Here is a 27,891-nt window from a genome sequence, read left to right as displayed (position 1 = left end):
AACTCCGTTCTCTATGGTTTGTTTATCTTCAGGTGCTCCATGTCTTTTAAATTGGAATGTGTTTTTGAGGAAGTTAACAACATTACTTGTTTGTACATGGCTGAAGTTTAAGATGTCTGTAACTCTAAATTACCACAGAAACTCATTTGTAACTTGAGTTATTTAAGTTTAGATCTGTTTACTTTAAAACAGTTAGCACTCTCCTGAATTTGGGGACAGTTTGATCTTAAGTTATCCAAAAAAGCAAAAATGGAATATTACCCAAATATGGTGCAGGAATAGAGCAATATCCTCATCACTGTTTGTGCTCCAGGTGCCTTTTCTGTGCCATGAGCAGAAAGAGAAAGCCTAGCATACAGACCTAGACACTTTGGATTTTTTTATGCATTTACACACATTGGGTCTTCACATTAGACCCCCCACCATCCCACCCCTTTCTCTCTCACACACATTCTCTCAACATGTCATATTTATTCAATCACACTTACAGTTGCCTTGCAGAAACACATTAAGATGCAGGCCTGTAACAATCACAGAATGACTCTCAAGCTGAAACCAGTTCTATAATGAATGACTAATAATGAATGTGCTACTAATGTAATAATGTAGTTATTTTCACCTGCATTTATGATGGAGTGTTTAAATCTTGTCTGTAAAACTAAAACTGCCAATGATTGGCCTAGTAGTATCTCTTTCATTCTGATATATAGTGTGGCTTAGCATAATGTGCAGAAGTAATTCTGTTTTACAGTCTATGTGTAAACATTTTATAAATATTTTTTGTATCCAAATGTTTGTAAAAAACCTTTACAGTTGCTGAATTCAGTTAATATACGTTGAACACATTGTGGACACAGTCATTCAGTTGTGCATTAACAGCGGGTATAATTCTCCAATAAAGGCTTGAAAGAAAATGGGAAGCTCTAGAGCAGTGCCATATAACCCCATTTGCACCATGCTCAATACCAAGCATCAGCTTGTGGAAAGTAAGACCCTCAAGGATTGCTTTCACTGAAGCGTAATATACCCCCATCCAGTGATAACGAAATGGGTTGGAGTGGCATTTGTGATATAAAATCATCCAACATCAGTACTAGACCTCACTAATGTTTATAAGGCTAAATACGGTTAAATCCTTAAAGCAATGTTCAAAATACAATGTAATTCCTTTAAAAAGGCAAGAAGCTGTTATTTCAACAAATGAGGGGCTCCTTATTAATACCCTCGGTTTCAGAACAGCTATAATCCTTCTACATGATAACTTATTAATTATAGACTTTAAACAGTATGTCACTGCATGTGAATCTTTTTCCTGATCTTTTGGGTCACAAATGTAGACATCCACGTAGTTTTGGCCATATTGTGTATCTTGCAAATGTGTATATATATCATTCTGTCAGGACCTATTTTGCGAATGCATAGCTAGCTGGTGATATGAATGCTCTGCTCCACCGCAGGCATGGATGAAGCAGAACAGTACTGACATTAGATATAGCGTTTACTCTTGGCTATGTTGCAGGCTGATAGTGGCAATATTAAGATAATGCTCTGTGTGTTTTTGTTTTTATTTTTTTAATCAATGTTGTAATGACTTTTTTTTTGCTATTATTCTAAAATATTGTAACACTGAAAAAAGTAGTGCTTTGTATATATTGATTGTCAAAATGTGTGAAAATATTTAGCTTGTAATTCAGTTTAATTAGTTTTTGTGAAGTAGAAATAGAAACAATGCAGCAGTGTCTTATTTAGTGTGACACAATAAAATAATAGTCAGTATTCATTACTTATGTTTAATTACATTTAATATATTACACTGAATTGAATCCAGTTGAAGAATACTAATTATTACACTTGCGCCAATTATTGCAATTATTATTATTTATTTATTTATTTATTTCATTTTTTTGTGTGGGGGGAGTGTAGATTGCATTCACAGAAATGTTCTTTACTTTCTACATTGCTTAGTTTATTTGTTAATTGTAACACAGATTGTGCAAAATTAAATAATAATGTTTATTTTATTCTCTCGAATTTTCATAATGTGGAGGAGGTTGCCCTAGGGGTTGGTGAGTTTTTGTCCTTTTTTTTTTGTTTTGCTTTGTTTTGTTTTGTTTGTTTTTGTGTTGATTATTACCCTCCTGCGCTGACACTTCTGATTGAGCTTAGTGGCTAATTACTGAGCCCACTGTGAATCAGGTTCATTGCAGCCTGGAAACAGTGCACTGAAATGCAAGGAGAAGGGCAGGAAAGATATTGAATTTTAAGTTTGTGTTTTAAAAAACTAAAAGGGTCATTTATTTTTTGCACACTGTTAATTCATAGATTTTGTTTTAGTGGTAATGTAAGGTTTGTGTTTACTATTAATAATAATAATTACAATAATAAAAACAACAACCATTGACTCCTATATATAGTATCACTAAAATAAATGTAGAGATACTGAGTTACAACCACTAATTTTTCTACAGTGAGCTTTGTGTTGTGTGAATGTAGTTTTTATTATACAAAGACTGTGAAATAAAAATAAATGAGAAGTAAAGGAGCACATTTTGGAAGCTATTATCTGCAACATATTCTAGTTAAATGGTCCACTGTGTGGGTTAATGACTGAGAAAAGAAAACACGATTTTCACTGTATTTTTAGACAACTCTATAAAAAAATATCAGAGTTTACATATGATTACATATAAAGAGTATTTTGAGTTATCTTGGTTATATAAGTCACAAAACACTTACTGCTGTCACTCATTTTAATTTATATGCCTATGGTTCATAAAAAATTATTCAGTTCGGTTTGTTTACAGTCTCCAATTTCTCTTAGCTGCCCCCATTACAAATTTTACACAGAGGATAGAACCTGGGGGAAGTCTTTGGTAGCTTAAGCAGAGAATCTCTGGCTTCAGTTCCATCTCGTTAACAGATATTAACATATTAATATTTAATATTTTACATCCATGTTTTACAACTGAGCTCTCCTGGTATAATTCTCAGTGTTGTGCTTTGGGTACTTGACCTTATATAGGTATTTCACTGTAAATTAGACATTGCAGTTTGGGTTTAATTATTAGTAAATTCCCAGTTATTAGTGCAGTAGTTCTTAAGAGTGCATTAGAGATGTTTAATTGTTGTGCAGTGGTGGCTGGTGCAACTCCCAGTGCTGACTGGTGGACAATCAGTTTTAAAATAAACAAAAGAAGACCCAGGCTGTATGAAAGGTGGTATGAAAGAAGTGGTTTATGTCTCTAAGATTAATAAACTCCCACCCATGTTACCCATATGCTTATATAAATATTGTAGCCTTACATCTGCTGTTTATGAATACAATATTCTGTTATTTTGATAATTGAGTAATTAAAAAAAATATAAAATGTTGAAATATAAACACAATACTGAGATTGTTCCTCTATTATGCTGAAAAATGCAATAAAGATGGGTTTAAATATACTTAAACATATGACATTATCAATAAATTCATATACAGTTTTCATTGGTGTAAATGTTCTTCACAGAGTAAATTTATTGGCAAACATATAAAAACCTTTAAGTCTAGTTCTGTACCTGAACCTTTTCACCATATTCAACTTGGTGATGTGACAGATACCCCCTCAGTTATTATTTACATTGTTGCTGTCTGATTTAAAAAAAAAAAAAATCCAATACAGCAACTTTACAGGAGAATGGAAAAGAAAACTTAACTTTCAATGGAAATCAATGTAGAAAGTCTTCCATTAGTGGCCCCTGAACAGGAAGGCAGTCATTAACTCAAAGAGAGTAGAGAGGTGGCATTAGTTCAGTTTGAATTTATGGATTATAGAGAATATGAATATTGACAGAATGTGGCAAGCAACTCTGACAGATCTAAAACTAAAAGGAGAGAACCAGCAGATAACACAGACCTGGGGGAACTCTGAAACTCTGGCACCCTTCTGCTCTACCGTCAACAAACCTGAATGATTGCGTGTGAGCAGTGGCACAACAGCACCAGCACTGTTTAGCACAATTCCCTATTTAAATGAACCCCTGGATCTACAGCCTTTATCTAAGGGGAAATGTTAATTACTAAAAGTTAGACTAAGCAAGTAAATTCTCAGCATAGACTTAAAGACCAAGACAAATTTTGACCAAAGCATAATGCCCAAGTAACTGTGTTAATTGTGTTAAAAACAATATACTTCCCCATTGGATATTTTCATTGCATTAATATGGTTAAATATCTGAATCTACTCTTACCAGAGAGGCAAAGGTTTCTTTCAGGGACATTAGGAACATATTCTACAGTGTATAGTGTATGTTAAATCTGTGGTTTCAGGCAGAGGAATGAATCCCTCCCTGAGAGACCTAAATATGAAATCAGCCGTAGTCTTTGGCTTTTATCCGAGAGTGGGAGAGGGACAGAAAGAGAAAAAGCAAGTGAGAGTGTATATGTATGTGTGTGGGGTGAATATGGGGGAGGGGGTAGTGTAAGAAGAGAGAGAAACAAGAAGCAAGAGATGAAAAACAGCAAATGGAGAGAATGCAGGCTGAATACAGATAGAGAAGACAAATTAGATGGAATATAACTCTTCAGAATGTTTTCTAACAGCTTTTTTAGAGTACAATTTCTAGCAGGTATATGTCTTTGCTGATAATTTAGATTAATTTTTGTTTTTGGTTAAACAGGATTGAGGTTATATTCAAGCAGAGATGGGTCCCAAATCATACTGAAGCTTAGCTTAGGAGTTAAAGTACAAAGCATCCAACAATCCATCTATCTATCAATCATCATATTAATACTGTATGTATTACATTTAAAACAGTGGCTAGGGGTGCCACAGTGTTTAAATCATATGGCATGGAATGGGAGAGGGGTGCTGCAGCTACTGCTCACAAGTTTCGTTGAGGAATATAAATGTTCTAAGTTAAGTCACAAAGTGATATTTTTAGGATGTAAGGATGCTGTGATAAAAGCAGCACTGCCAGTCACAAAATTAGAAAAGAAGTGGTAATGCAGGTAGCTGGGAGCTCAATAGATCTAGGAGACATGATTGGCCAAGTGTGTTGCAGAAGAGTAGGCCTTGAGTCAAGTGATTAGTGGAAAGTTTTTAACAAGGCCACATTCCAGAGAGAAGTTGAATGATGACTAGTTTTATTCGCAAGCAGGTAGAGAAATAAAATGGTGTGCAACAGCAGTGTCACAAACAAAACAAGGCCATTGTCTTCATTGGCAAAATCTAGAGAAGCAGAAGATCACTTGGCAAGAGTTGTGGGCAAGATGTATTACATTTCTAAGAGTGTATTGTGTTAACTAGGCTAAGGCCTGACATGGTGTACTCTGGAAGTAAACAGTTTATTCTATAGGGTAAACAATTTCATTTGGGGTTGCAGTAGACCAAACTTTTTAAAGTTAGCAGCTGAAGTTGGCTTAGTTGTGTGGTGTTTTAGGTACATGAAAGCCCAGGCAGGTAAGTGGGGTGGAGTGTATTGCTCACATGGAACTGGTGGCACTGAACATGCATTAACAGTGCCAGTGGGGCTAGGTATAGCCTTAGTCACCACAGAGGCCAGTGTGGATGTACGGTAGTCGATAGTGCAGGCAGTAGATATAGTATGTAAAGTACATATAGAACTGGTGGCAAATTAATGGTGCCAGTGGGGCTTGGTTTTGCTTTAGTCACCAGGAAAGCCAAGATGACTATACTTATAAGATTATGTTGGGTCTTTAAAGCTAGCTTGGAGGGTGGAGAGTCTGGGATGCAAGACTTCACTGTTGAGCCTTTTGGAGTTGTTGTGGGTTTAATTTAGCAAAACACTGACAGTACACTGACCCTAGATAACCCCAAGATAAGACGGTCACACATACATTCATGTGCATCCAATTCAGTATTCAAAATGGTTAACTTCATGCAAACCAGTATTCATAGTCATATGTGTTAAAAGTATTTTAAATTACTTTTGAGGGGCAGTATGTGTACATATACATTCAAAAAAATAATATCTCTCTGTCAGGTTTGTCCACCTTGCAGGCTGTCTTGGACACGGCAGCTGAGAGGAAGTGGCAGGTGACAGCAATAAATGTTGGCAACCTGAAGGATGAGAGGAAAGATGAGGCTTATCGCTCACTGTTTCAGGATCTGGAGAACAAGAAAGAGAGGAGAGTCATCCTTGATTGTGAACAGGACAAAGTTAAAGACATCATGGAACAGGTAAGAGAGAGTGTTTGCTATGTCAGTATAACTCTTCTATAATCTTTCTCTGTCCTTCATTTTATCTCTCAACTCTGTCTCTACTGATATCTCTGCCTTTCTTTCTGTCTCTCTCCTGATTCTCTTCTGTTTTTACTTTTATCTGTATCCTTATTCCTTCCTTTCTTCTTCTTCTTGTTCTCTAGCTTACTCTAGCTGTTTCTGCATTTCATTGTCTCTCTCTCCCTTTATCTCTTTATTTGCCTGTCTTTCTCACCCTCTACCTTCCTTTGACATACAGAGACATACTTTTGTCAATGTTATTTATACATAATGTTTGCTAAGGTTCTATTAAAACAGCTCTTTTTCAAAATGATTACAAAAAGTATATGCCCCACATCCAATGACTGTTCATGGAGTATTAGAGAAACATACACTCATTTAAAAAAAAATAGTATTTAAAAATCTATCTGCCTCAGGGAGGAAAATCAATACGTCAGATCAAAATTATTGGTCTCTCTGAAGTTAATGTTGCATATAAATGAAACATTAGTAAAGTTAAATTCTTATGGTCCATGGAAATGAAACCACAGTGCTTTCTGTTGATCGCAGCTTCTAAATTAATAACTGTGTAGGCACATATGTATTTGCATGTTACATAAATGTTTTAGTTACAGGATCTATCTATAAATTACCCTGCATGGTATAAATTTGTTTTTGAGGGTGTATGTTTGAAATATATACAAATAGCTGAAAACAATACTGACATGGACAAAGTATGCTTTTTTAATGCCTTACATGTTCTTTTAATGACAGATTATCTTTGTATAAATGCACTTAATATTGCCATCTGTTCTTTACCAGCATACTCTTTGGTCCAGTTTCCTAAATGGAGTTGAAAGACATTAATACTTGCAGATTAATGATCATACTGTATATACTTCATTTATAGGTGCTGTACAAATGTCAGAGACCGCCAGTCTTTTTCTTTTCTTATTTCCAGTCAAAAGACATTAAGTTTTCAGCAGATGGTTCTGAGAACCCCAGCAGCAAATTCATGTGCAAATTTCCTTTTATTTATCTAGTTCCTTAAGTAGTAGCTTCCTCACAGCTTCATATTGTTTAAGAATCATAGAGTTGTCTTGACAGATGGAAAAATATATTAAAATATAAATCTCTCTCTCTTATATATATATATATATATATATATATATATATATATATATATATATATATATATATATATATATATATAAATTTTCAATTATTATTTTGCTTTGCCATCATTTCATTTTAAATATATTGTCATATATTTTCTTTTTATGCAAGCAGACCATTTATCTAATCTTATCAGAAATGTTGAAAAATGAATAGGTTTTGTTTAATGTTGATATTTACTGGAAAATAGTGAAATTTGGTGAAGTTTATAAATAATTTCAAGCTGAATACATAAGTAAATAGGATAAACTATTATAGAGAAGCTGCACTAAATAGTTGTTGGGTACAATGGAAAGAAGTCGGATTACTCAGTTAAGAAAATACAACATCTGCTAATATACTACTCTAAATGTAATATACTGCTGCTATGTGTAACTTCAAAAAGCCTGAAGTGTTTATAGATGTAGGGCTAAATTTGAATGGAATTTTTAGGACCACGTCTTCATGTATTAATGACATGCACAGGCTTAAGAAGACGTTCAATCTTGATTGGCTGGTTACCTGAGTAATGTTTTCAGGGGCTTGGCTGACAGTACAGATCTGTACAGATCTGAAAATTAGTGAATGAAAAGAGAGATAATGCTGATTAAGCAACAATCTGAATATGGAATTGTTATGAATTGTGCTAGCTGGCAATGCAAGGCGAGCTCATTGGATAAGCAGAGGGAGCCTGTGAGCTAAGCACTGCAAGCTTACCAGCAAGGCAGAACGGAGCTTGTCAGCAAGGCATGGTGGAACTCACTAGTGAGGCAAAAGGAGCTCACCAGTGATGCAAGGGAAGTTCGCCGATGAGGCGTAGGCTGTTTGCGAAAGAAGGCTTTTGATATACAGTACTGTGCAAAAGTTTTAGGCACCCTATTTTTTGAGTACAAATTGTTTGAGATATTGATATAGATATTTATTTTAAGAATTATGTATTACTGAGTCAGTACAAAAACATTTTACGTTTACTCTACCAGTAATAATAATAATAATAATTATGTTACAAAAAATAATAATTTTATATCTGTAAGGAAAGCAACTTATTAAAAAACTTTATAAAACTCTATAAACTGTACTGAGGACTAATATTTAAGAAGATAAAAAAAGCAAATGGTCGTATGCAGTAATATTTGCTGCACATTGTTGTCTTTTTATTTCAAGTAATAAAGAATTAATCCCATTATTTTTGAAGTCATCTTTACTAACAATTTTTGCATGTGCCTAAAACATTTGCACAGAACCGTAAATAAATATTTTTCGTTTAAATTTTTTCAAATTTCTTGAATGTTCAGTGCTTTGTGCATAAATCTTATACCATTTCCATTACTGAGATCTCATTAATTTCTGTTTGAATTGTCTAAAATGTGAACGTGTACACAGTCATAACAGAAATCTGCTCAGATGGCAGGAAATCGAATGCAGCAACACTAGGTGTGTAAAGAGAAGCAAATGTGAGCATTAAAGGGTAAACTTTAGCATGCTCACTGTGTTTACACATACACACACAGACACATCATTCTCTTCAAATCCACCATGATTTCATGAATTGAAATACACGGTTAAATAGCATAATATCTGATCAATAATTATTTTCAGTCATTTCAAATCCAGAGTTGAGAACACTGAGAAGACAAAAAGGAGCATATGAGTCACTCTCTACCCACTACAGCAAGAGAAGAGCAAGAGGAGGAAGAAGAGGAGGATGTGTGGAACATAAACAAGACTAGATTTAAAACATCAATACTCCTAAACCACTACATTTCCCACAGTACCTTGCAAGTCCAATGGCAATCGCTTGTGATATTACTTTATTTACACCAAGAGCCTAATATTCACATGAAGTTTATTGTGTATTCTCAGTGTGACTGTGTGCCCGGAACCCTGACCCACATATGGTGACAGTTTGGTACAAATACACATACCAATCGCCACCAAAGCTATCTGCACAATGACACATATCCATCAGAATAATTGCCAATGCTCCTATTTTGCAAAAAAGTGCATATTTAAATGTGCACAAGGCTTTTCTATTTTTTAAGGTTACCATTTTTTTTCAACTGAGTTTGGCCTGACAGCTCTAATACCTCATATACAATACTATCTACAAACCTTTAACTAATTAGTTACAATATCAGTATCAAAATCTTAATGCAAATATTCAGTTTACCTGCTGGTTTGTGAACCAGTTCTTCCCCCCCATATTGGGGAACGCTTCAACTGCTGTGTCTAACCCACTCATACTAGAACAACACACACTAACACACCACCACCGTGTCAGTGTCACTGCAGCACTGAGAAACATCCACCATTCAAATCATACCTGCTCTGTGGTGGTCATTTGAGGTTCTGACCATTGAAGAACAGGGTGAAAGGGATGCAGAAAGTATGCAGATGTGTCCAGAGGTACTTCTGTATGGTCAGTGGAGCTGAGACAATGGACAGTGAATTTCGAAAACAAGGTGGTGGTTTTAATTCAAAGTCTGTTGTTTCAGTAGTTCATTTTATGTGCAGAAATCCAACTATGTGGATGGTGTAATAGATTCTGCCCTGTAAAGAGATTTATATTCATAAGTATAATTTCAGAAGTATCATTGAAATAGCAGGATACTTCCATAATATTTGTCCTTGCTAATATCCCTTTTTCTTGTTTGTTTTATTGTTTGCAGGTCATCACAATTGGGCTGCATGTAAAAGGATATCATTACATCATCGCTAATTTTGTAAGTTGATCAAACAAATAATTCAGACCATATTCTGACATAATTCTTACTTTCTGCATGTGTATTTTGTGTGTGCACGCACCTGTGTGGATCAGCATAATGACACAAAAATGATCAAATATGTATATACAATCCCTGCTTCAAGAAAAGATGGTATTTTTGGAAAATGTTATAAAAACAAGAATTTGAATTTTTTTATTATTCACTTGAATCTTTATCAAACATAAAAAGTACAAACAATATGTTAATATTTACAAAATATATCAAGTTAATCAGCCAAATCATTGGATTTTGTTTATTTGTACTGCTGTTAGTTAAATTAAGGATCAAGAGAATTGACATATCACATATTCTTGTTTATTGCTTTTCCTATAATAATATAATAAGCAGAAAGAGGATTTGTAATTGCATTATTATTGTGCACCATTTTTTTCTGTTCAGGGATTTTTGGATGGAGACCTCTCAAAGATCCAGTATGGTGGAGCAAATGTGTCCGGATTTCAGATTGTGGATTTTGACGACCCTCTTGTTTCTAAGTTTGACCAGAGATGGGAGGCTCTGGAGGAGAAAGAGTACCCTGGAGCAGACAGCAAGATACGCGTGAGTGTGTGTGTGTTTAACAGATGCATCTGTTTGTGCATGAATGTTAATTTCCAGATTACTGCAGCTGTTGACCTCTGTTGAGTTATTGAGAACCACTTTTCAAAAGAATAATAGCAGATTACACCAATGTGCCATATCAAAAGCTTATATCCACCAACATTAAAACAATAATTATTATGTCTATTTTCACAGAGAGAAAATGTAATGCAGGTCGTTGCTAAAGTACACTGATTAAGCCCATGTCTTCACAGTTATTAATGTTTTCACATGAGCATTTACAAACCCTATATATATAGTTTTTTGCTTAAGTATTTGGCAATTTTGAATTTGATGCCAACAATTACTGCTGTATTACATTGCCTCTTCTTTTAACAATTCTATAAATGTTTGGGAATTGAGCAGACTATTTTCAAAATTAAAATGTTTTCACATTTTTTCTTGTTGATTTTCCGCTGTTCAAAATGTAGGCGTCACATTTACAGTGTTTTTTGTTTTGAAATGAATGTATATGTGTGGGTGTGTGTGTTTGTGTGTGTATGTGTATGTGAATGTGATGACTCCCTGCAGTATACATCAGCCCTGACGTATGATGCGGTTCAGGTGATGGCAGAAGCATTCCGTTTCTTGCATAAACAAAGAATTGACATCACCCGTCGTGGCAACAATGGAGACTGCTTGGCCAATCCAGCAGTCCCTTGGGCTCAGGGGGTAGAAATAGAACGTGCCCTGAAACAGGTTTATCTTACTTCTGATATAGTAGCATTATATTGCCCAATGCTGTTTTGTCTGAAAATTTTGAAACTGTGACATATATGTGTGTGTGTGTATATGTCTGTGTATATCAGGTGCGGGTGGATGGTCTAACGGGAAACATTCAGTTTGACCAATACGGCAGGAGAGTGAATTATTCTGTTAACATCATGGAGCTGAAAAACAGTGGCCCAGTAAAAGTATGCTGTTCTTACATGCAAATATACAAACACAAGCAAATTCATGTACATGTTTATAAAAAGAGATAGGTGTAGACCGAATGTACATGACATGGGTTATTCATACAACCCAAATCTAACAGCGGTAAAAGTGTCAGATTGTACTCTGAAAGTGATCTTCTGCTCTGACAGCTGCCTGCAGATACAAATGACCTAACTACACTGATTTTATACTTCATCCTAGTACTCTGAACACATCCAACAAATACTTAGCTGTATGACTGCACAAATATTTTTTTGGAACCTTTACATTAGTAAAATCACAGAACTTATTAATAATCAGACAAGTCACTAAACAGTTTCTGAGCATTTTTTAAACTGTGGGTCAGCCTGACTAATCTCAGAAATCACTTGCCATATTTTTTGTAATTTTACTTTATAATTACACAGTGTAGATTACAATGATTCAAGTCTGACACCAGTTTTTATACACTGAAATAAGAATATTAAATATGTTTACTTTTTGGTCATTGTATAGGTTTGGGTATAAAAGCATTGTTAATATCAAAGTTAATCTTTCTGGACACAAAAGTTTTTTATTTGTTACACTTTCCTACCAGTTAGTATAAACTTTTAAAGTTTTTGAAAATTTGATGCACCATAGCATTATATGATTAATATATGATTGTATATTTTCCTACATATATCAGCAACAAAACTGGTTCTACATTATTAAAAGCAGCTGACCTCAGCAGTAAGTTTCTGAATATGCAGTACTATAAATAGAAAAAAATTATTTTTGTTTCTCCCCACACCAGATTGGCTACTGGAATGAGGTCGATAAAATGGTAGTGACCAAATCAGATCTTTTCCCCAATGACACAATGGGCATGGAGAACAAGACAGTTATTGTGACAACCATCTTGGTAAAACCATGCAAAATATTATTTTAATATTCTGTTATTTAAATGTAAAATATACGGACAACAGCTTTAACACTTCTGCATGTACTAATGTGTTTCTTTTTGTTTTGTTTTTGCTTTGTAGGAAGCACCTTACGTGATGTTGAAGAAGAACTCTGAATTATTTACTGATAATGATCGTTATGAGGGATACTGTGTGGACTTGGCAGCTGAGATTGCAAAGCATTGTGGGTTTAAATACCAGTTGAAGATAGTGGGCGATGGGAAATATGGTGCAAGGGACGCTGAGACCAAAATTTGGAATGGCATGGTGGGCGAGCTGGTGTATGGGGTGAGGACCATGCAACATATCATTGCTGTCCAAAATATATTGTATATCTCCAAAATAGTAACTTTACAGGATGGGAGAAAGTGCACTTAAATTGTAATGCAAGTTCATTCAAAAGGCTATTCATTTTTAGATATTTTGGACCATTCCAACTGGTCCATTTCTCATGAAATTTTTAGACAATGTCTAGGAGGTGTGTTATTTTCAAAATCTGTTTACACATACAATAAACAATAATGGAAATACAGTTTTTTTAGAGAGCAGTATATGCAGATACATGCAACAAATATTCAGAATAAGGAGAAGCATATATTTTTTAAATGGTTTAGCATAATAATGCATGCTCTCATATTCATTTTTCTTATAGTAAGAAATAAACAGACACACCTTGATGATATATGATATGATGTACATATTTTACATAATTTTTATTTGTATTATTTTTTTTTTATTCCTGCTGTTTTTATGCTTTCATTTGCTTTCAGTACATTTTTATTTTTGCAGAAAAAAAAGAGTTTCGGCCATGAAGGCTAATTACCTGTTATTTGCTGTAACTGATAAAGATACAAACGCTTTTGTTTATGTCCAAACACTCACATATTTTTTCTTCATCTCTCTTTCTTTTACTCTGTCCCTGAGTCAGAAAGCAGACATAGCAGTTGCTCCGCTGACTATAACATTGGTTCGTGAAGAGGTGATTGACTTTTCCAAGCCCTTCATGAGCCTGGGCATTTCCATCATGATCAAGAAGCCACAGAAGTCCAAGCCTGGTGTCTTCTCTTTCCTGGACCCATTGGCTTATGAAATCTGGATGTGCATCGTCTTTGCCTACATCGGCGTTAGCGTGGTTCTCTTCCTCGTTAGCCGCTTTAGTCCCTACGAGTGGCACACAGAAGAGTTTGAGGACGGACAGCTGGGAGCGAGCGAGTCCACTAATGAATTTGGCATCTTTAATAGTCTCTGGTTTTCTCTGGGTGCTTTTATGCAGCAGGGATGCGATATTTCGCCAAGGTTGGTGTGTGAGTTGATGCTAGCTGGTGTGCTGGCAAGCTCACATTATGTGCTGTTTTCAGTGCGGCTTTGAGCGTCAGCAGTTCACCCTGGATTAGCCACTGTGTTTATACGCTCAGACTCCTGCTGCTTCTACCTTGTGGTGACAGAAATTACTCTTTTGCTGTCTCATTTTTAATCCCCCCTCTAATCTCCGTTCACTGAGACACTCCCAGGGTTTGAAGATTGAACAAATGCAGGAGTAGGTACTTTCGATTGGGGTTGAACTTTGAAACCTTGGTTGGAAGTTTCTTACTTGAGCGTATACTCACCTGGCAGGGCACTGTAAGTCGCAGAAGGTCGCTTTTTCCTTCACTCTTGGAGTGGTATCGTGTTTCGGCTGCATATTCCCCATTTTCACTTAAAGCTAAAGGTTATATCACTATAAAGCTATACCACTAGACTTTACATCTTTTTCTCTACATGTTCCCCTTCTTTCTATCCTTTTTCTTCTTAATTTCTTTCTCTTTGTGTTTGATAATATGGTCCCATTTTACTTTTTTTCCCCTTGGTGTGAAGCTGGTAGAATATAGATAGAAAATTATAGCTGCAATTTTTTTTGGTTTCCATAATGCCATAGAGTACAACTACAAGACATGTAATGGATTTGTGAAAGATTTAAATGTCTACATTTAGACATACTTTTAGAATTAAGTGGATGTGTGATATTTTTCATATATCGGCTAACTTGTCATCCAAGTACTAGATAAATTGATTTTTGCATTAGCATAAAATCACATAATTATCTATTTTAATTTGTTACATAAATACATTTTTTCTATTATTCTAGTGTTTCTGAATGTATGGGAGTGTATTTGATGGTGTTTTGTTGCATATAGATCCTTATCTGGGCGTATAGTTGGTGGTGTCTGGTGGTTCTTCACCCTCATCATCATTTCCTCTTACACGGCTAACCTGGCTGCCTTCCTCACTGTGGAGAGAATGGTATCACCAATTGAGAGTGCAGAAGATCTTGCCAAGCAGACAGAGATTGCCTATGGAACACTTGATGCAGGCTCAACCAAAGAGTTCTTCAGGGTGAGAATGAGAAACATGACGTCTTAGAAATGTATTTAATCAAAGGTTTTATTATTTGTGGTAGTTCAAGTCCCTGCCCAGGCACCCACATTATACTGTACCACAAGAGTACTTGGGCAAGATTCCTAATACTACCTAAGTCTATCGTAAATTTAAATTGTGTTAGCCTAGCCTTGATCTCTTATTGCTCCTTTTCCTATAAATTCAGATTATAACAAAAACTATCTTTGTTTTCTTTATTTTCTTTCTATCTGACTCCTGCCCTCTGTCCATCTTCCCATATTCAGAGATCAAAGATTGCTCTTTTCGACAAAATGTGGCAGTACATGAAAAGTGCTGAGCCATCCGTCTTTGTGAAAAACACGGTGGAAGGTGTTTTGCGAGTGCGCAAGTCCAAAGGCAAATACGCCTATCTGCTGGAGTCCACCATGAATGAGTACATAGAGCAACGCAAGCCCTGTGACACCATGAAAGTCGGCGGCAACCTGGACTCCAAAGGCTACGGCATTGCTACACCCAAAGGATCTGCTTTAAGGTGGGTGGAGTAGTATAACAATATGACCCATGTTGTTATAGTATCCCACCTACCCTGATGTAGGCCGGGGGTCCCTCTGAAAAATGAGGTAACCTAGGTAACTGCAGCTTTGAAGGAGTAGTAATGGTAGATTAGGCAACCATGAATCAGGTAACAGTGAGAGTTTTTTACAATACAGACTGAAGTGTAACCAGTGCAATTACTGGGAGATTTGAAAGTGACTTTGCAGTCAGAGTACAACTTGGTAATCTAGATAACCAAATGAATGTCAGAGATCAAAGTGATTTAATGCATATAAATTTACTGAGGCTGATTCTAGGTAGCTGAGCAGGTCAGAGTTTTTTTTTATCTAGATTTTAAATGTAAAGAGTAAAATGCATCAAAGTAAAGTTAGTGTTTAGATATATATAAGCGCAAGTGGTTAGATATGTGCTGGTGTTCGGAGATTAGGTTATGTCAAATGCTGCAGCCAAAGATATTTTTTATCTGCTTGTGTTCAAACTCACCTGTCTTGCGTTCAGTGAGGCAAATTATGGCAAATGCCTGTTTTATAATAATTTAAAATGTGTTTGGCCAATTTGACACAGGTAGTATTGATATTCTGTTGGGTTTGGCCCTCTGCTAAGCAGTCTGTAACTTAAGCTGTCAAGGGTGACATTGTTCATAAATGATAAATGAACTGTTTAAGATTTAGCTGATCTGTTACCAATAGCATATTGCCTAGTGTGGCTTACTGTGGATGTTTGCCAGTAAGATTTGCCTTGTTGAGCACTTGTCTGTTGGTACTGAATGGAAGCAACTAGACCTGACGTCCCACTTTATGAATAATAAATTATTAATGCATGCGATCTGATGCACTGGTCTCTGAATGGTTATGAGCACTAATGAATGTCTAATGTTTCAGAAGGCTAAGAATACACAATAATGAGAATGCCATTGATGATGCACTGTTTGAAGTACGCATGAAGGTCTCTTTTTGATATTTCTAACCAAATGTGCTTTTCCAGTTAAAATCTAATTTGCAGTTGTTTGCATAGTGAATGATTGGATGTATTACGATTGACAAATTGCTATTAGCCTCCTCTATTTTAGCCTCCTGCCCTGAGACGTTTTAATAAATTAAATATAAAAAAGCTCGGCCACCTTATAAAGTGACTAGTTGTTTACCCGGGTTGCTCAAAGCTTTAATAATAATTCTTATTGCTTGATTTATTGACTGACTGATTGATTGATTGACTGATGGATTGTGTGTCCCAATGCTGCATTTATTCCATGCGACTGGTGGGGGTGTGGCCCGCTGCAGCCCCACCCCCCCAATGCTGTCTGACGAGTTTGTTTTATCGTTTGTTTAAGAAACGCGGTAAACCTCGCAGTGCTAAAACTGAACGAGCAGGGGCTTCTGGATAAATTGAAAAACAAATGGTGGTACGACAAAGGAGAGTGCGGCAGCGGAGGCGGGGAGTCAAAGGTCAGACCCGTGATCGGGAACTATGGGTAAAAAAGAAACATGTAACAAGAGTAAGCAGCACTATTGGTTTCCCGGTATTTAGGTAACCATGGAGACAAAGGCTTTCTTTGTAAGTTTATGTAATTTGGTGATGAATATGGACAAACTGAAAATTTTATATATTTAAGGTATACATAGCACCATTAAGTAGAGTTAGATATCAGGGTGTTCTGCAAGGACATCAGGTTCAGAATGCCGATGCTAATGGTGCTGCTTTCTTGTAGCGATGCTTCCGCACACATCTGGCACAGCAATGCCATGATTGCTGACTTGCCAAATGGAGCGCGGAGGGCCAATCGCCAATGTACGCGCAGAGCTGAGCCAATCCAGCGCTGTTAGCGAGTTCTAATGTTCATGACAATAACATAAAATAACATTGGTAATGTTATTTATGTTATTCCCCATACGCGAAGAACGCCAGTAAACCTTGCAGTATTGAAACTCAGTGAGCAAGGCATCTTAGACAAGATGAAAAACAAATGGTGGTACGATAAAGGGGAATGTGGATCCAAGGACTCGGGAAGTAAGGTCAGTCACTGCAGGGAGTGTGTGTGTGTGTGTGCGCGTGCGTGCGTGTGTGTGCGTGCGTGTGCATTACCCATCCCATCACAAAAAGTGAATGTGGATTGAATGTGTCTACCCACAGCCTTTTCCTGTGTGTTTAAGTGTGTATTTGAGAGACTGTGTAATTTTAAGTCATCCCTCGGAGATAATGGGGTGTGAATGTATGTGTGTGTGCATGTGTGAGAGTATGTGTGTCCAAACGAGTCCCCAGTACAGATTAACCAACGCATGAATCAGAAACAGACCTGTTCAATTAATTGCCTATACAAAGATGTGATTTCATATTGTAATACAGAATAATGCATGCAAAATACCCATACAGACAAAAGCCCAAAAGCACATACACTGATCAGTCATAACATTTAAAAGATCTCCTTGATTCTACACTCAGTTTGCATTTTATCACCACCAATTTCCATGTAGGTGCACTTTGTAGTTATACAGTTAAACACTGGTCCATCTGTTGCTCTGTATACTTTGTTACCCCCTTTCATTCTTTAATGATCAAAATCCCCCAAAGGATCATTTTCAGCAATGACAGTTGACCTTCATGTGGTATGTGAGTTGAACGGGTGTGAATAGGTTAGATGCAACAGTGATGGAGTTTTTTTAAACACTGTGTCCACACACATTCTATTAGACAACTCAGAAACAGTAGATGATCTGTTCCTGTACAGATTGTGTTGGCTGTCCTCTAGTCCTGTTGGCTGGATATTAATTTTTTATAGGCTGTTTTCTATCCCGCAATGAGATAAATAAAAACTCCTGCTGTTTTTGATGCATTCCTTCTAGCACAACACTACATTGCTGAGAATGATCCACCACTAAAATTTTACATGATTTGTGGTGATCCTGTGCTAAACTGTCCTGACAATTGAAGAACCAGATAAAAGGGGGCTAACAAAGGAGAGCAGCAGATGGACAACAGTATGTAACTGTAACTACAAAGTGCACCTATATGGCAAGTGGAGCTGATAGAAATTACAATGAGTTTAGAAAGTGGTCATTTTAATGTTTTGATTAATCAGTGTATAAGAGTTAAGTTCATGTACACATTAAAAAAATAATTCTTAATGTAATAATTTTACAGTACTCTGCTGGAGTTTGAGACCACTTGCAATTATGTTATTTCCATTTGAAACAGCCATTAAGAACAAGTTATCCATATTCCAGTGTCCGAAAGTGTCAACTTTAAAGAAGACTGAACAGCCTTAGAAGTGTGTTGAAATCTCTGCTTTACAATTAGTGATGTCTACAGGTTCTGCACATGATCCTCTCTGCCACTAGAAGTCACACCAATGCACCAGATTCTCAAACCAAAAACAAATGCTTCGTATTCAGCCAGGCCATTCACTTCCTCTTTGCCTCCCTCCTCTGATTTGTGTTCTCAGCAGGGACATTCTACAACACTCACACGTTCTTACTGCCCAAGAAAATGTACTTTGTAATGCTGAAATGATGAGGCTGTAATCCAGCATGAAAGTAACAAATGATACGTTAAGCTTTTTTCTTATAATGGGTTTAAACTGGAAGAAAAAAGCTTAATGTAGAATGTTTTACTTTCCTTTTGGATTGCAGGTTCATTTCACCAGTTGAAGGTACTTACGTGCAGATGTGTGTAAGAGAGAGATGTTTGGTGTTTATAGGTAATTGTTTTAGAACACAATGGTTATGTAAAGCATTTTAGACTGTTTCTCAAGCAGGGTATTGCATAGTCCAACTACATGTCCCAGAGTGCACTGTAGAAGTGCTGTGAAATGAGCATTTATGGGTCTGGGACACCAGACTTCACTGTTGCGCCTTCCGGAGGTGTCGTGTGCTTAATTCAGTGAAACCCTGACCAGGGGATGTGACCTGATAGTGATGCAGTGGGAACTGGATGGGGCTGGGGTCAGTGAGTAACCTTAGTTGCAAAGTAGCTGGTTGCTGATCTGATAAACAGCCAAAGGAACCTTAGGCTATAGGTGTAGGATATTATTTCATTTAAATATTGCTAGATGTAGCTGGTTGCTGATCTGAACATAAATGGCCACAGCAACCTTAGACTTTAAGCAGGTAGGAAGAGAGTGGGGTGGGCCCTATGTGAAGCTCTACTGGATTGGCATAGGATATTTTACATCTTATCCGGTGTATGATTATAATTATTGGAGGCCTTTGGCTGATCTTAGAGTTTTACATCTTGGAAAAGCTATTCCAATGTTGATTTTTGACTTTGTCAGATGCCTTTTTGTTCAAATATGTGGAATATGTGTACAGTTGTTTTTTTTTTTTCTTGGTTTTATACTGTGCTCTGTAATATACTGTGTATTTTACACACAATATGCCATGTATGCAGTCTCTGACAGGGCAGGGTGTGTGACTCTACTACATATTTACATAGAAATTAATTGTTTGTTGCTATTGTTTTGTTTACAAATGGTATTACCTTTAAATCTGGAGCAGTCAGATTGTTCTGAGAACATAAGCAGACTCCTGTTTGATTTACAAATATTGCTCTTTTTTATATGCTTCCATTTCTCTGTGAGCGCTAGTTGACAGTTGTACATTATTTTAGACCCACCTGTCTGACAGTGAATGGATGGACAGAAGGACCTGTGGGTTTCTGCAGATTTAAAGAGACAGCAGAACTTAATTTGCAGAGACATAAGTCTTAAATGCTGTTTCTCTGATGTTTATTGAGTTTGTGGTCTGCTGGGTCTCTGGGATGTTAAGAGTCACATTTTTGAAAGCGTTTCAAACTTTGGAAACCTCCCTGAATAAGTTGTACTTAATGGCCATTTTGATTGGAAATGAATTAAGTACTTTCGCACAGTACTGTACATAAATGAGTATACACCCTCACAAATTCATTCTCTCTCTCTCTCTCTCTCTCTCACACACACACACACACTCCTGTATAGGCTCAGTGTCCCTGTGCTCTTCCTGTGTCTTTATATGTGCTTGTCTTTCTTTTCTTTTTCTTTTCTTGCTTTTCTCTTTTTTTTTTTTTTTTTTGCTTTTATCACTCTTGCTTTCCTTTCTAACACAAAAAGTTATGTTGGAGTTTGACTGTATATTTGTCTATAGCTGGAGTGCTGTTCTATGTCTCTGTCACTATCTTCCTCTCTCAGAATCACTCATAGGCCCGCCACATAATGATTATTATTTAATTGTTTTTTTTTTTTGATATTCATTTGTTGTGCTTTAAAGTTAACTCAATTAATATAGCCAGAAGTCCCATTTGTAGTTGTATAGTAGCATCTTAATAACTCTTTGTTAGCATATATTAGAAGTCAGAAGGGTTGCCATGCTATACTGTAGCCACTTCTTTGTCTGATTTGTGACTTTCGTCCTTTGACTCGCCCTGCAGGAGAAGACGAGTGCACTGAGCTTGAGCAACGTGGCGGGGGTCTTCTACATCCTGGTGGGCGGCCTGGGGCTGGCCATGCTGGTTGCTCTGGTGGAGTTCTGCTACAAGTCACGTGCTGAGGCCAAGCGCATGAAGGTTGCCAAGACTCAGGCTCTAAATCCCCCCCCTTCTTCACAGAATTCTCAGAATTTTGCCACTTATAAGGAAGGGTACAACGTGTATGGGCTGGAGAGTGTTAAGATCTAGTGGGGTAGGAATGGTAGAGTTTTGTTTTTTTTGTTTAATCGCTTCTTTGGTTGTTGCCAATTGCTTCATTGCCATCATCCATTTATTTCAAGGCATCATTGCTGTGCTCTCGTGAAAAACCAAAAATATATTGTTTTTGCCTTGTGTGTGCAGTTGACATACATACATAATAAAATTTCTATGGATGAATGGATGGATGAATGACTTAGAGGGAGTGGATGGGTGGGTCATTTATTTCTAATCAGAACCAGTCCCATCAATCTTGATAATAAATGATAAATGCTTCTCCTTCCTATCAAGTTGGTTGACATAAGTGTTAGAAAACCGGTATTATAAATAAATATAACTAGAAATAGTTATTAGTTTTATTATATATATTATTATTATTATATATAGTTAAATTTTCCCTCTCTCTGTAAGGGAACTGTAATTATGTGAAATATCTGTGGTAATTATAAAAACAATTTTCTCTTGTGTCTGATGTTTGAGACCTCATGCAGTAGTGTTACGGTGCCATAAAAATTTATTGTAACTCATATTTTTGTACTAGCATGAAATCTGTCTACTGTAGAGCGCATATAAAGTAGATGTGATATTAATCAACCCACATGTTAAAAAGTTCCTTTATGTTCACATTTGGATACAGCAATGTTTTGACATTGGCTTGATAACATTTTTTTCATACCATCATTAATGAAACATTTTGAATGTTTGATCATTAGTAGTTACGTTTTTAATGTTACTGAATACAGGCCTTCATGAGGTAAAAAGTTTCCCTGGCTGTTTAACTCTGTAGATAATTAACTGATGAATGTATTATGAATGGACGTTACATTCTGCCCACCTGTTGGCTATGACAATGACTCTAGTAGGTTTTTTCTCTCCACGCCATGTTTGTTGCCTGTCATCTGTGCTTGGTGTTTTATATGGATTGGCACCATGGCTTGCTCTTGAGATATAAATAACTAGCTGTTCCATTGCAATCAGAAATAGACCCATTTGCTGTCAATCATCCTCCACTGCATCTGCCACTCATGAAATTTTTTAAACTTGTAAAATGCTCAGCATTGTGTGAAACTGATGCTGTTGTATTTGTTTTTTTTTTCTCTTTTTCTCTTTCTGTGTGTGTGTGTGTGTGCGTGTGTGCGTGCGCGCATTTAGGTGACATTCACGGATGCCATGCGCAGTAAGGCCAGGCTGTCTATAACTGGCAGTACAGGGGAAAACGGAAGAGTCCTGACTCCAGATTTCTCTAAAGCCGTCCATGCTGTGTCCTACATGAGGCCAGGCATGGCAATACCTCTCAACATGAGCGAGCTGTCCTGAGTGCCTTACACACACACACACACACAAACACAATTTTACAAATTTGCTTACCTACAAACACACATTAACACATTGTAGTACACCTGTGAAAACAGACAAAGACGCTTAAGTCCTACCGTCAAAGACACCGTCTTAAGGTTTTTCCTTCTTAAATACCAGTATCATACCATGACTATTTAAACAAGTTCTTCATGCTGGGACATAAATATAAGCAACCTAGAATATGAAAACCCTCTATGATAGCTCATTTCTGCTAGCACCCCTGTGTTTTTCTAATATTAAATATAAATGAATGTCCCAAAATAAAAACAGAAAAATGATGCTTTCCTCACAAAATGTATCCAAATTATTAAAAATTGGCCTGTTAGTGTCTGATTCCGTTGTCATTTCCTGTTTATGTTAAACATGTATCTGACACATTGGGTTTTCAGTTAAGCGCCTGAAGGTCTAACCAAAGGAAGAGATTGCTTAGCTATATCTACATAGATACAACAGAGGGGAAAAAAGATATTTTTCCCATGGTCACTTAAAGGATTTAACCATTTTATTTCTAATAATTATAATAATAATAATACAAAACAACACACATTATGAAATAATTCATTAAGAGTGAATTAAAAATATTTTTAATTCACAAAGATAACTAAGCCTTATCTGAAGTCATATAAGTCTTTGAGGGTTCCATTTTGTTACATACTAAATATATACAACTATATATACATATCCACACACACAAATACGCAAAAATGCATAGATATTCTATCTATACAATAAACACAAGCACTCACATACAATGGTAAGACACTTGTACATAAACACAGAAAAATGTACAGACACCTTATGTACGTGTGGACACTTTAACTGAACTTCAGTTTACATCGGTCGGCACCTGCACGCTGTTGTACTACACACTCACACACCTCCATTCTTCAGTCTTAATTGACATTTTCCCACAACAAGCAGAGGACTCATGCACTGAGGAGCAGCTCAACATCTGTTTCCATAGCAACATGTTTTCCAGAATCTTGGATTCTGAGGAACGCAAAGCACACTTGAATCATCTGCATCAAATGAAATATTAAAAGAAAAGTACTGTTTTTGAAATACATTTTCCAAAAAATAACAAAGAAACAACAGCTGATTCCGTATTGTAAAAAAATATATCCTTTAGTTTCAATTCCAAATTCATTTCAAGTAGGTGCGATGTTTGAAACATTTAATACTATTGTACAAATCTCCCACACACACACATATTGATCATGTAAATAAGTACAATTTTGTTCTTTTGATGTTAATAAGGTCATGCTCGACAGGAAAAAAATCCTTTGTTTTGTTTGAGTTGTTGAAAATGTGATGTTCATTTTGTTAAAAATTTGTTGGGGCTTTTTGTTTGTTTTTGGATTCGGATCCTGTATGTCTAGCCTATGGATGCAAGCAAGTAGTTTTATAGTTCATCAAAGAGAAAAAAGACTGAAATGGAACAAGGAACTTCCACTACTGAGACTTTTCAGGAACCATTAAATAAGAGCTAATATATGACTTTATCAAAATAATAGGCCTAAGTGAAAACAAAAAACATGGGCAGTATATATATATTTTTAAATGCCAAATAATGACCAGTGCCAAAATACCTGGAAAGGTTTGTGTGCTCTCAGTAGTGATGCCTCACATGATAATCCTTGTTTATATACAGATCAGCCATAACATTCTTCTTTCTACACTTATTGTCCATATAGGTGCACTTTATATTTCTATTATTATAGTGTGTTTCGCCCATCTGTTGCGCTACATATATTGCAAGCTCCATTACACCATGTAATTCAAATGGTCAGGACTCCCCAGAATTCATCACAGAGCTGGTATAATTTGGGTGGCGTGTCATTCTCTGCACTACAGTGGCATTGACCTGTGTGGTGGCATGTTAGTGTGTGTTGCACTGGTACAGTTGGACCAGACACAGCAGTGCTGTTCCAGTTTTTAAACACTATGCCCACTAACTGGCCACAGAATTAGACAACTGAGAGTCCTTTATTGGTGGTCACAGGACACTGTTGGCTGGATATTTTTAGTTGGTGGACTATTCTCAGTCCAGCAGTGATACTAAGATGGTTAAAAACTCAAACAGCACTGCAGTGTCAGATCCACTCATAACAGGATTGCACACTAACACACCACCAAAACCACATCTGTTGTAATGCAGTGCTGAGAATAACCCAGCTCTGAAATAATTAAAGACCTGTGGTCATCCTGTGGGGTTCCAGACCATGGAAGTACAGGGCAAAAAATGGCTAAAAATGTATGCCGAATAACAAATGGCCCGTCTGTAATTGAATAACATCAAAGTACACCTAATATGGTTAGTGGTTCTGATCAAATGGACAATGAGTTAATGAGTTAATTAAGGAGGTCATTTTAATGTTATGCTTACACACACACACTAAGATATATAATACTTTTTCCTTCCTTTTTATTGTTTAACATGTACATTTAATAATGTGCACTACTATATGCAGTCTTAACTGTGAAACGCATGAGAACCTTTAGTTTAATTTTTGTTTTTAAAGCGATGATGATTTTAATGATGCCACTTGGCTGTAAATACATACAACTTCCATAGGAATATTGTGTCCTGAAAAGTAAAAGAAAGAGAATATAATTGCAGATACTATATTATTAAAACCATTAATAATGATATTGAAATTCTTTGCCGAGCACCCTTTTCTATGCCATGCTGTGTAACTGCAATCTTGTCCATTAGTTTTATATGTTTATGTATTGTATATACAGGCAGAGACCATCCATGTGTATAAACAAAAATCTCTTAATTGTATGAACACTTTTCACATGATGTGGTTCAAGGTCAGGTCCAGTTTGTAAACACAGAGGGGCATAAAATCTTCTTTGATGCCATTCACTATTGCACACACACCCACACACAGCCTTGAATCATCACTAGATTTTCATTCGGCGAGCTGACAGAGCTTAACCAGAGGAGATTTTTGTAATTGGAATGTGGATTGACTGCTTTATTTTTTGGACTTTTGGAATAAACAGAGGCTAAGAAACTGCTGCTCTGTGTTGTCTTTCTTCACAGAAAGTATGATGGAGGACGTAGGTAGAAGGTGATAGTAGTAGCCACATACCCATGCGGGCCACAAACAAGGCTGGGAGGTGGGATTATACTCTTCTGCTTAACATTTGACTTTGGGCATGTGGACCTTAGGCTTGTGCAGCTGCTCCACAGTGTTGTTATATGCTGTTATATGCAGATAAACAGTTGAATGTAACTTGAAAATGAACAAAAAAAAATCATTGTATGGTGTGTCTACAGATGTTTTGCATATGTAGTATTTGTATCTTAGGTTCAGAACTTGAGGGTAGAAATCAAAAAGTCAAATAACCAATGAAACGAATTAAAAGAGCATTCTATATTCACTCAACAAACACAACTAAGTATAACACCACAGATGCTTGTTTGTGTTTTGGACTTTACAGAACAAAGTAGGATGCTTATTGAACCTCTGTTTATGCTTCATTAGTTATGCATGAGTAACTCCATTCAGTCACTGCAGGCTACAAGTAATCACTGAAAAAAAAATTAGAAAGGCCTCATGCTCAGACCCATCACACCTGGCACATTTTATAACAAACCTATATGTTAAGTCACTTCAATCTCTACTATATTCTACTAAATTAGCAAATGACAGATAGTTGTGAGGAGTTTGTTGTGTTTTATTTATTTATTTATTATTATTTTTTTTTTTTTACTCAAAAGGCTTGAAGCCATTTCTGTCTTCTGATTGTAAAGCAACAGATGTGGCTCTGCAGGATACATATTAAGGATGCGCGCTTTAGAAGTATTATGCTACATACACACGTAGTATGCTGTGTTCCCTTGTCTTGTTTTACATGAGAGCCTGTGTGGTAATATACAATTAGTAAATGAGCCTTCTATGTGAATCTATCTATGTGAATCTGTATTTTCATTGAGAACACACATATCCACAGGCAGAGCAAAGCCTCTGGGCAAACAGACTGGCATGGCAGCTGCAAATCAGTGCTCAAGACCCCTCTAGCTGTGCTCACATCCTCTATAAAATATCCAGGCTATCAGCATTTCTAGCCTAGTATGGTACTGCACCAGACGTCTCAGCTACTTATCACCCTGCAAAAGATCAATTAGACAATTTTAGAAATATAGAACTGCTGTAATGTTCTGTAGCTGAGAACAGGACACAGCCAATGTGGTAATGGACAATGACATTTTCTGAAACAAAAAAGGTCCAAATTCAAAGTGGTTTTGTTTATGGCAGTCCATTTTTAAAAAGTAATTTCATGTTGTCGAAGTGACCAAAAATGGAACGTTGTTGAAATGAGCTTTCACCATAGTTGCAGTTCAGTTTGGCTGAAGTTGTCATTTCTTGTGGGTTTGTATCTTCACAATATTATTGTAAAGGGAAATAATTATAAAATGTTTGTTAAACCCAGCTGTCCTGAAGCAAAATCCCCTACGCGCAAGTTCCACTTCCCCAGTGCTAGCTTATAAACCTTGGCTTTGGCTATTTACAATTGAATTACATTTTTGTGAAAAAGAGGATGAAGCTGACATTGGGTTTTGTTTGTTTATTGTTTTGGTTTTTTAGCTAGTGGAATGAAACTATTCCACATTAAAGGTGGAATATAGTAAAAAAAATCATGATAGTAATAAAAAAGAAAAAGTTTCCTCACCATTTTTCCACTCTGTTTGTGCTTGAAACCAGTCTAATGTGTTTACGAAACCCTGGTGTCAGTGAACAAGCAAAAAATCTCTGGTCAGACATCCCAGCAAAAAAACCCTCTAAAGGTTGAAATGAGGTGAGTTTATTCATTCATTCATTATCTGTAACCACTTATCCAATTCAGGGTCGCGGTGGGTCCAGAGCCTACCTGGAATCATTGGGTGCAAAGCAGGAATACACCCTGGAGTGCCAGTCCTTCACAGGGCAACACAGACACACACATCTACAGACACTTTTTGAGTCACCAATCCAACGTGTGTTTTTGGACTGTGGGAGGAAACCGGAGCACCCGGAGGAAACCCACGCGGACACAGGGAGAACACACCAACTCCTCACAGACAGTCACCTGGAGCGGGAATCGAACCCACAACCTCCAGGTCCCTGGAGCTTTGTGACTGCGCCACTACCTGCTGCGCCACTGTGCCGCCTCAAATGAGGTGAGTATATTTCTTTATTCTTGCTCCATAGATGAGTGATGTTGACTTGTTTTTGCTTTCAGATTATTTAGGTAGGAATCCACTCTAAATTCAGGACATTGCTAACTGCATGAAAGAAAACAGACAAAAGTGCTTAAAAAAAAAAACTAAACTACTTGAATTACAAACATGTTTCTGTGGCAATTCAAAGAGTGAAT

General features: G+C 36.6%; 1 protein-coding gene across 7 annotated transcripts in view; it reads left to right on the top strand.

Moving 5' to 3' along the window:
* The window catches only part of gria2a (glutamate receptor, ionotropic, AMPA 2a), a 49,657-nt gene extending 24,126 nt beyond the window's left edge, over nt 1–25,531 (top strand). For 2 of the 7 annotated variants that reach the window (XM_066659928.1, XM_066659933.1), the window contains exons 4-16: nt 5,986–6,182; nt 10,028–10,081; nt 10,523–10,681; nt 11,252–11,419; nt 11,530–11,634; nt 12,432–12,539; nt 12,661–12,867; nt 13,508–13,875; nt 14,754–14,952; nt 15,240–15,487; nt 16,841–16,955; nt 20,908–21,042; nt 22,315–25,531. In XM_066659928.1, coding sequence (XP_066516025.1) covers nt 5,986–6,182; nt 10,028–10,081; nt 10,523–10,681; nt 11,252–11,419; nt 11,530–11,634; nt 12,432–12,539; nt 12,661–12,867; nt 13,508–13,875; nt 14,754–14,952; nt 15,240–15,487; nt 16,841–16,955; nt 20,908–21,042; nt 22,315–22,479 — 2,228 coding nt within the window. In that variant the 3' untranslated portion in view covers nt 22,480–25,531. Of the gene's footprint in view, nt 1–5,985; nt 6,183–10,027; nt 10,082–10,522; nt 10,682–11,251; nt 11,420–11,529; nt 11,635–12,431; nt 12,540–12,660; nt 12,868–13,507; nt 13,876–14,753; nt 14,953–15,239; nt 15,488–16,840; nt 16,956–17,407; nt 17,523–20,907; nt 21,167–22,314 lie in introns of those variants that run through there. The other 5 variants (XR_010800307.1, XM_066659929.1, XM_066659931.1 and 2 more) reach the window with 5 other exon arrangements.
* Nucleotides 25,532–27,891: the final 2,360 nt, after the last annotated feature.

This window comes from Hoplias malabaricus, chromosome 2, assembly GCF_029633855.1.
Source record: "Hoplias malabaricus isolate fHopMal1 chromosome 2, fHopMal1.hap1, whole genome shotgun sequence".
In the NCBI taxonomy this organism is placed as follows: domain Eukaryota; kingdom Metazoa; phylum Chordata; class Actinopteri; order Characiformes; family Erythrinidae; genus Hoplias; species Hoplias malabaricus.
This window is presented reverse-complemented; position numbering and strand designations above follow the sequence as displayed.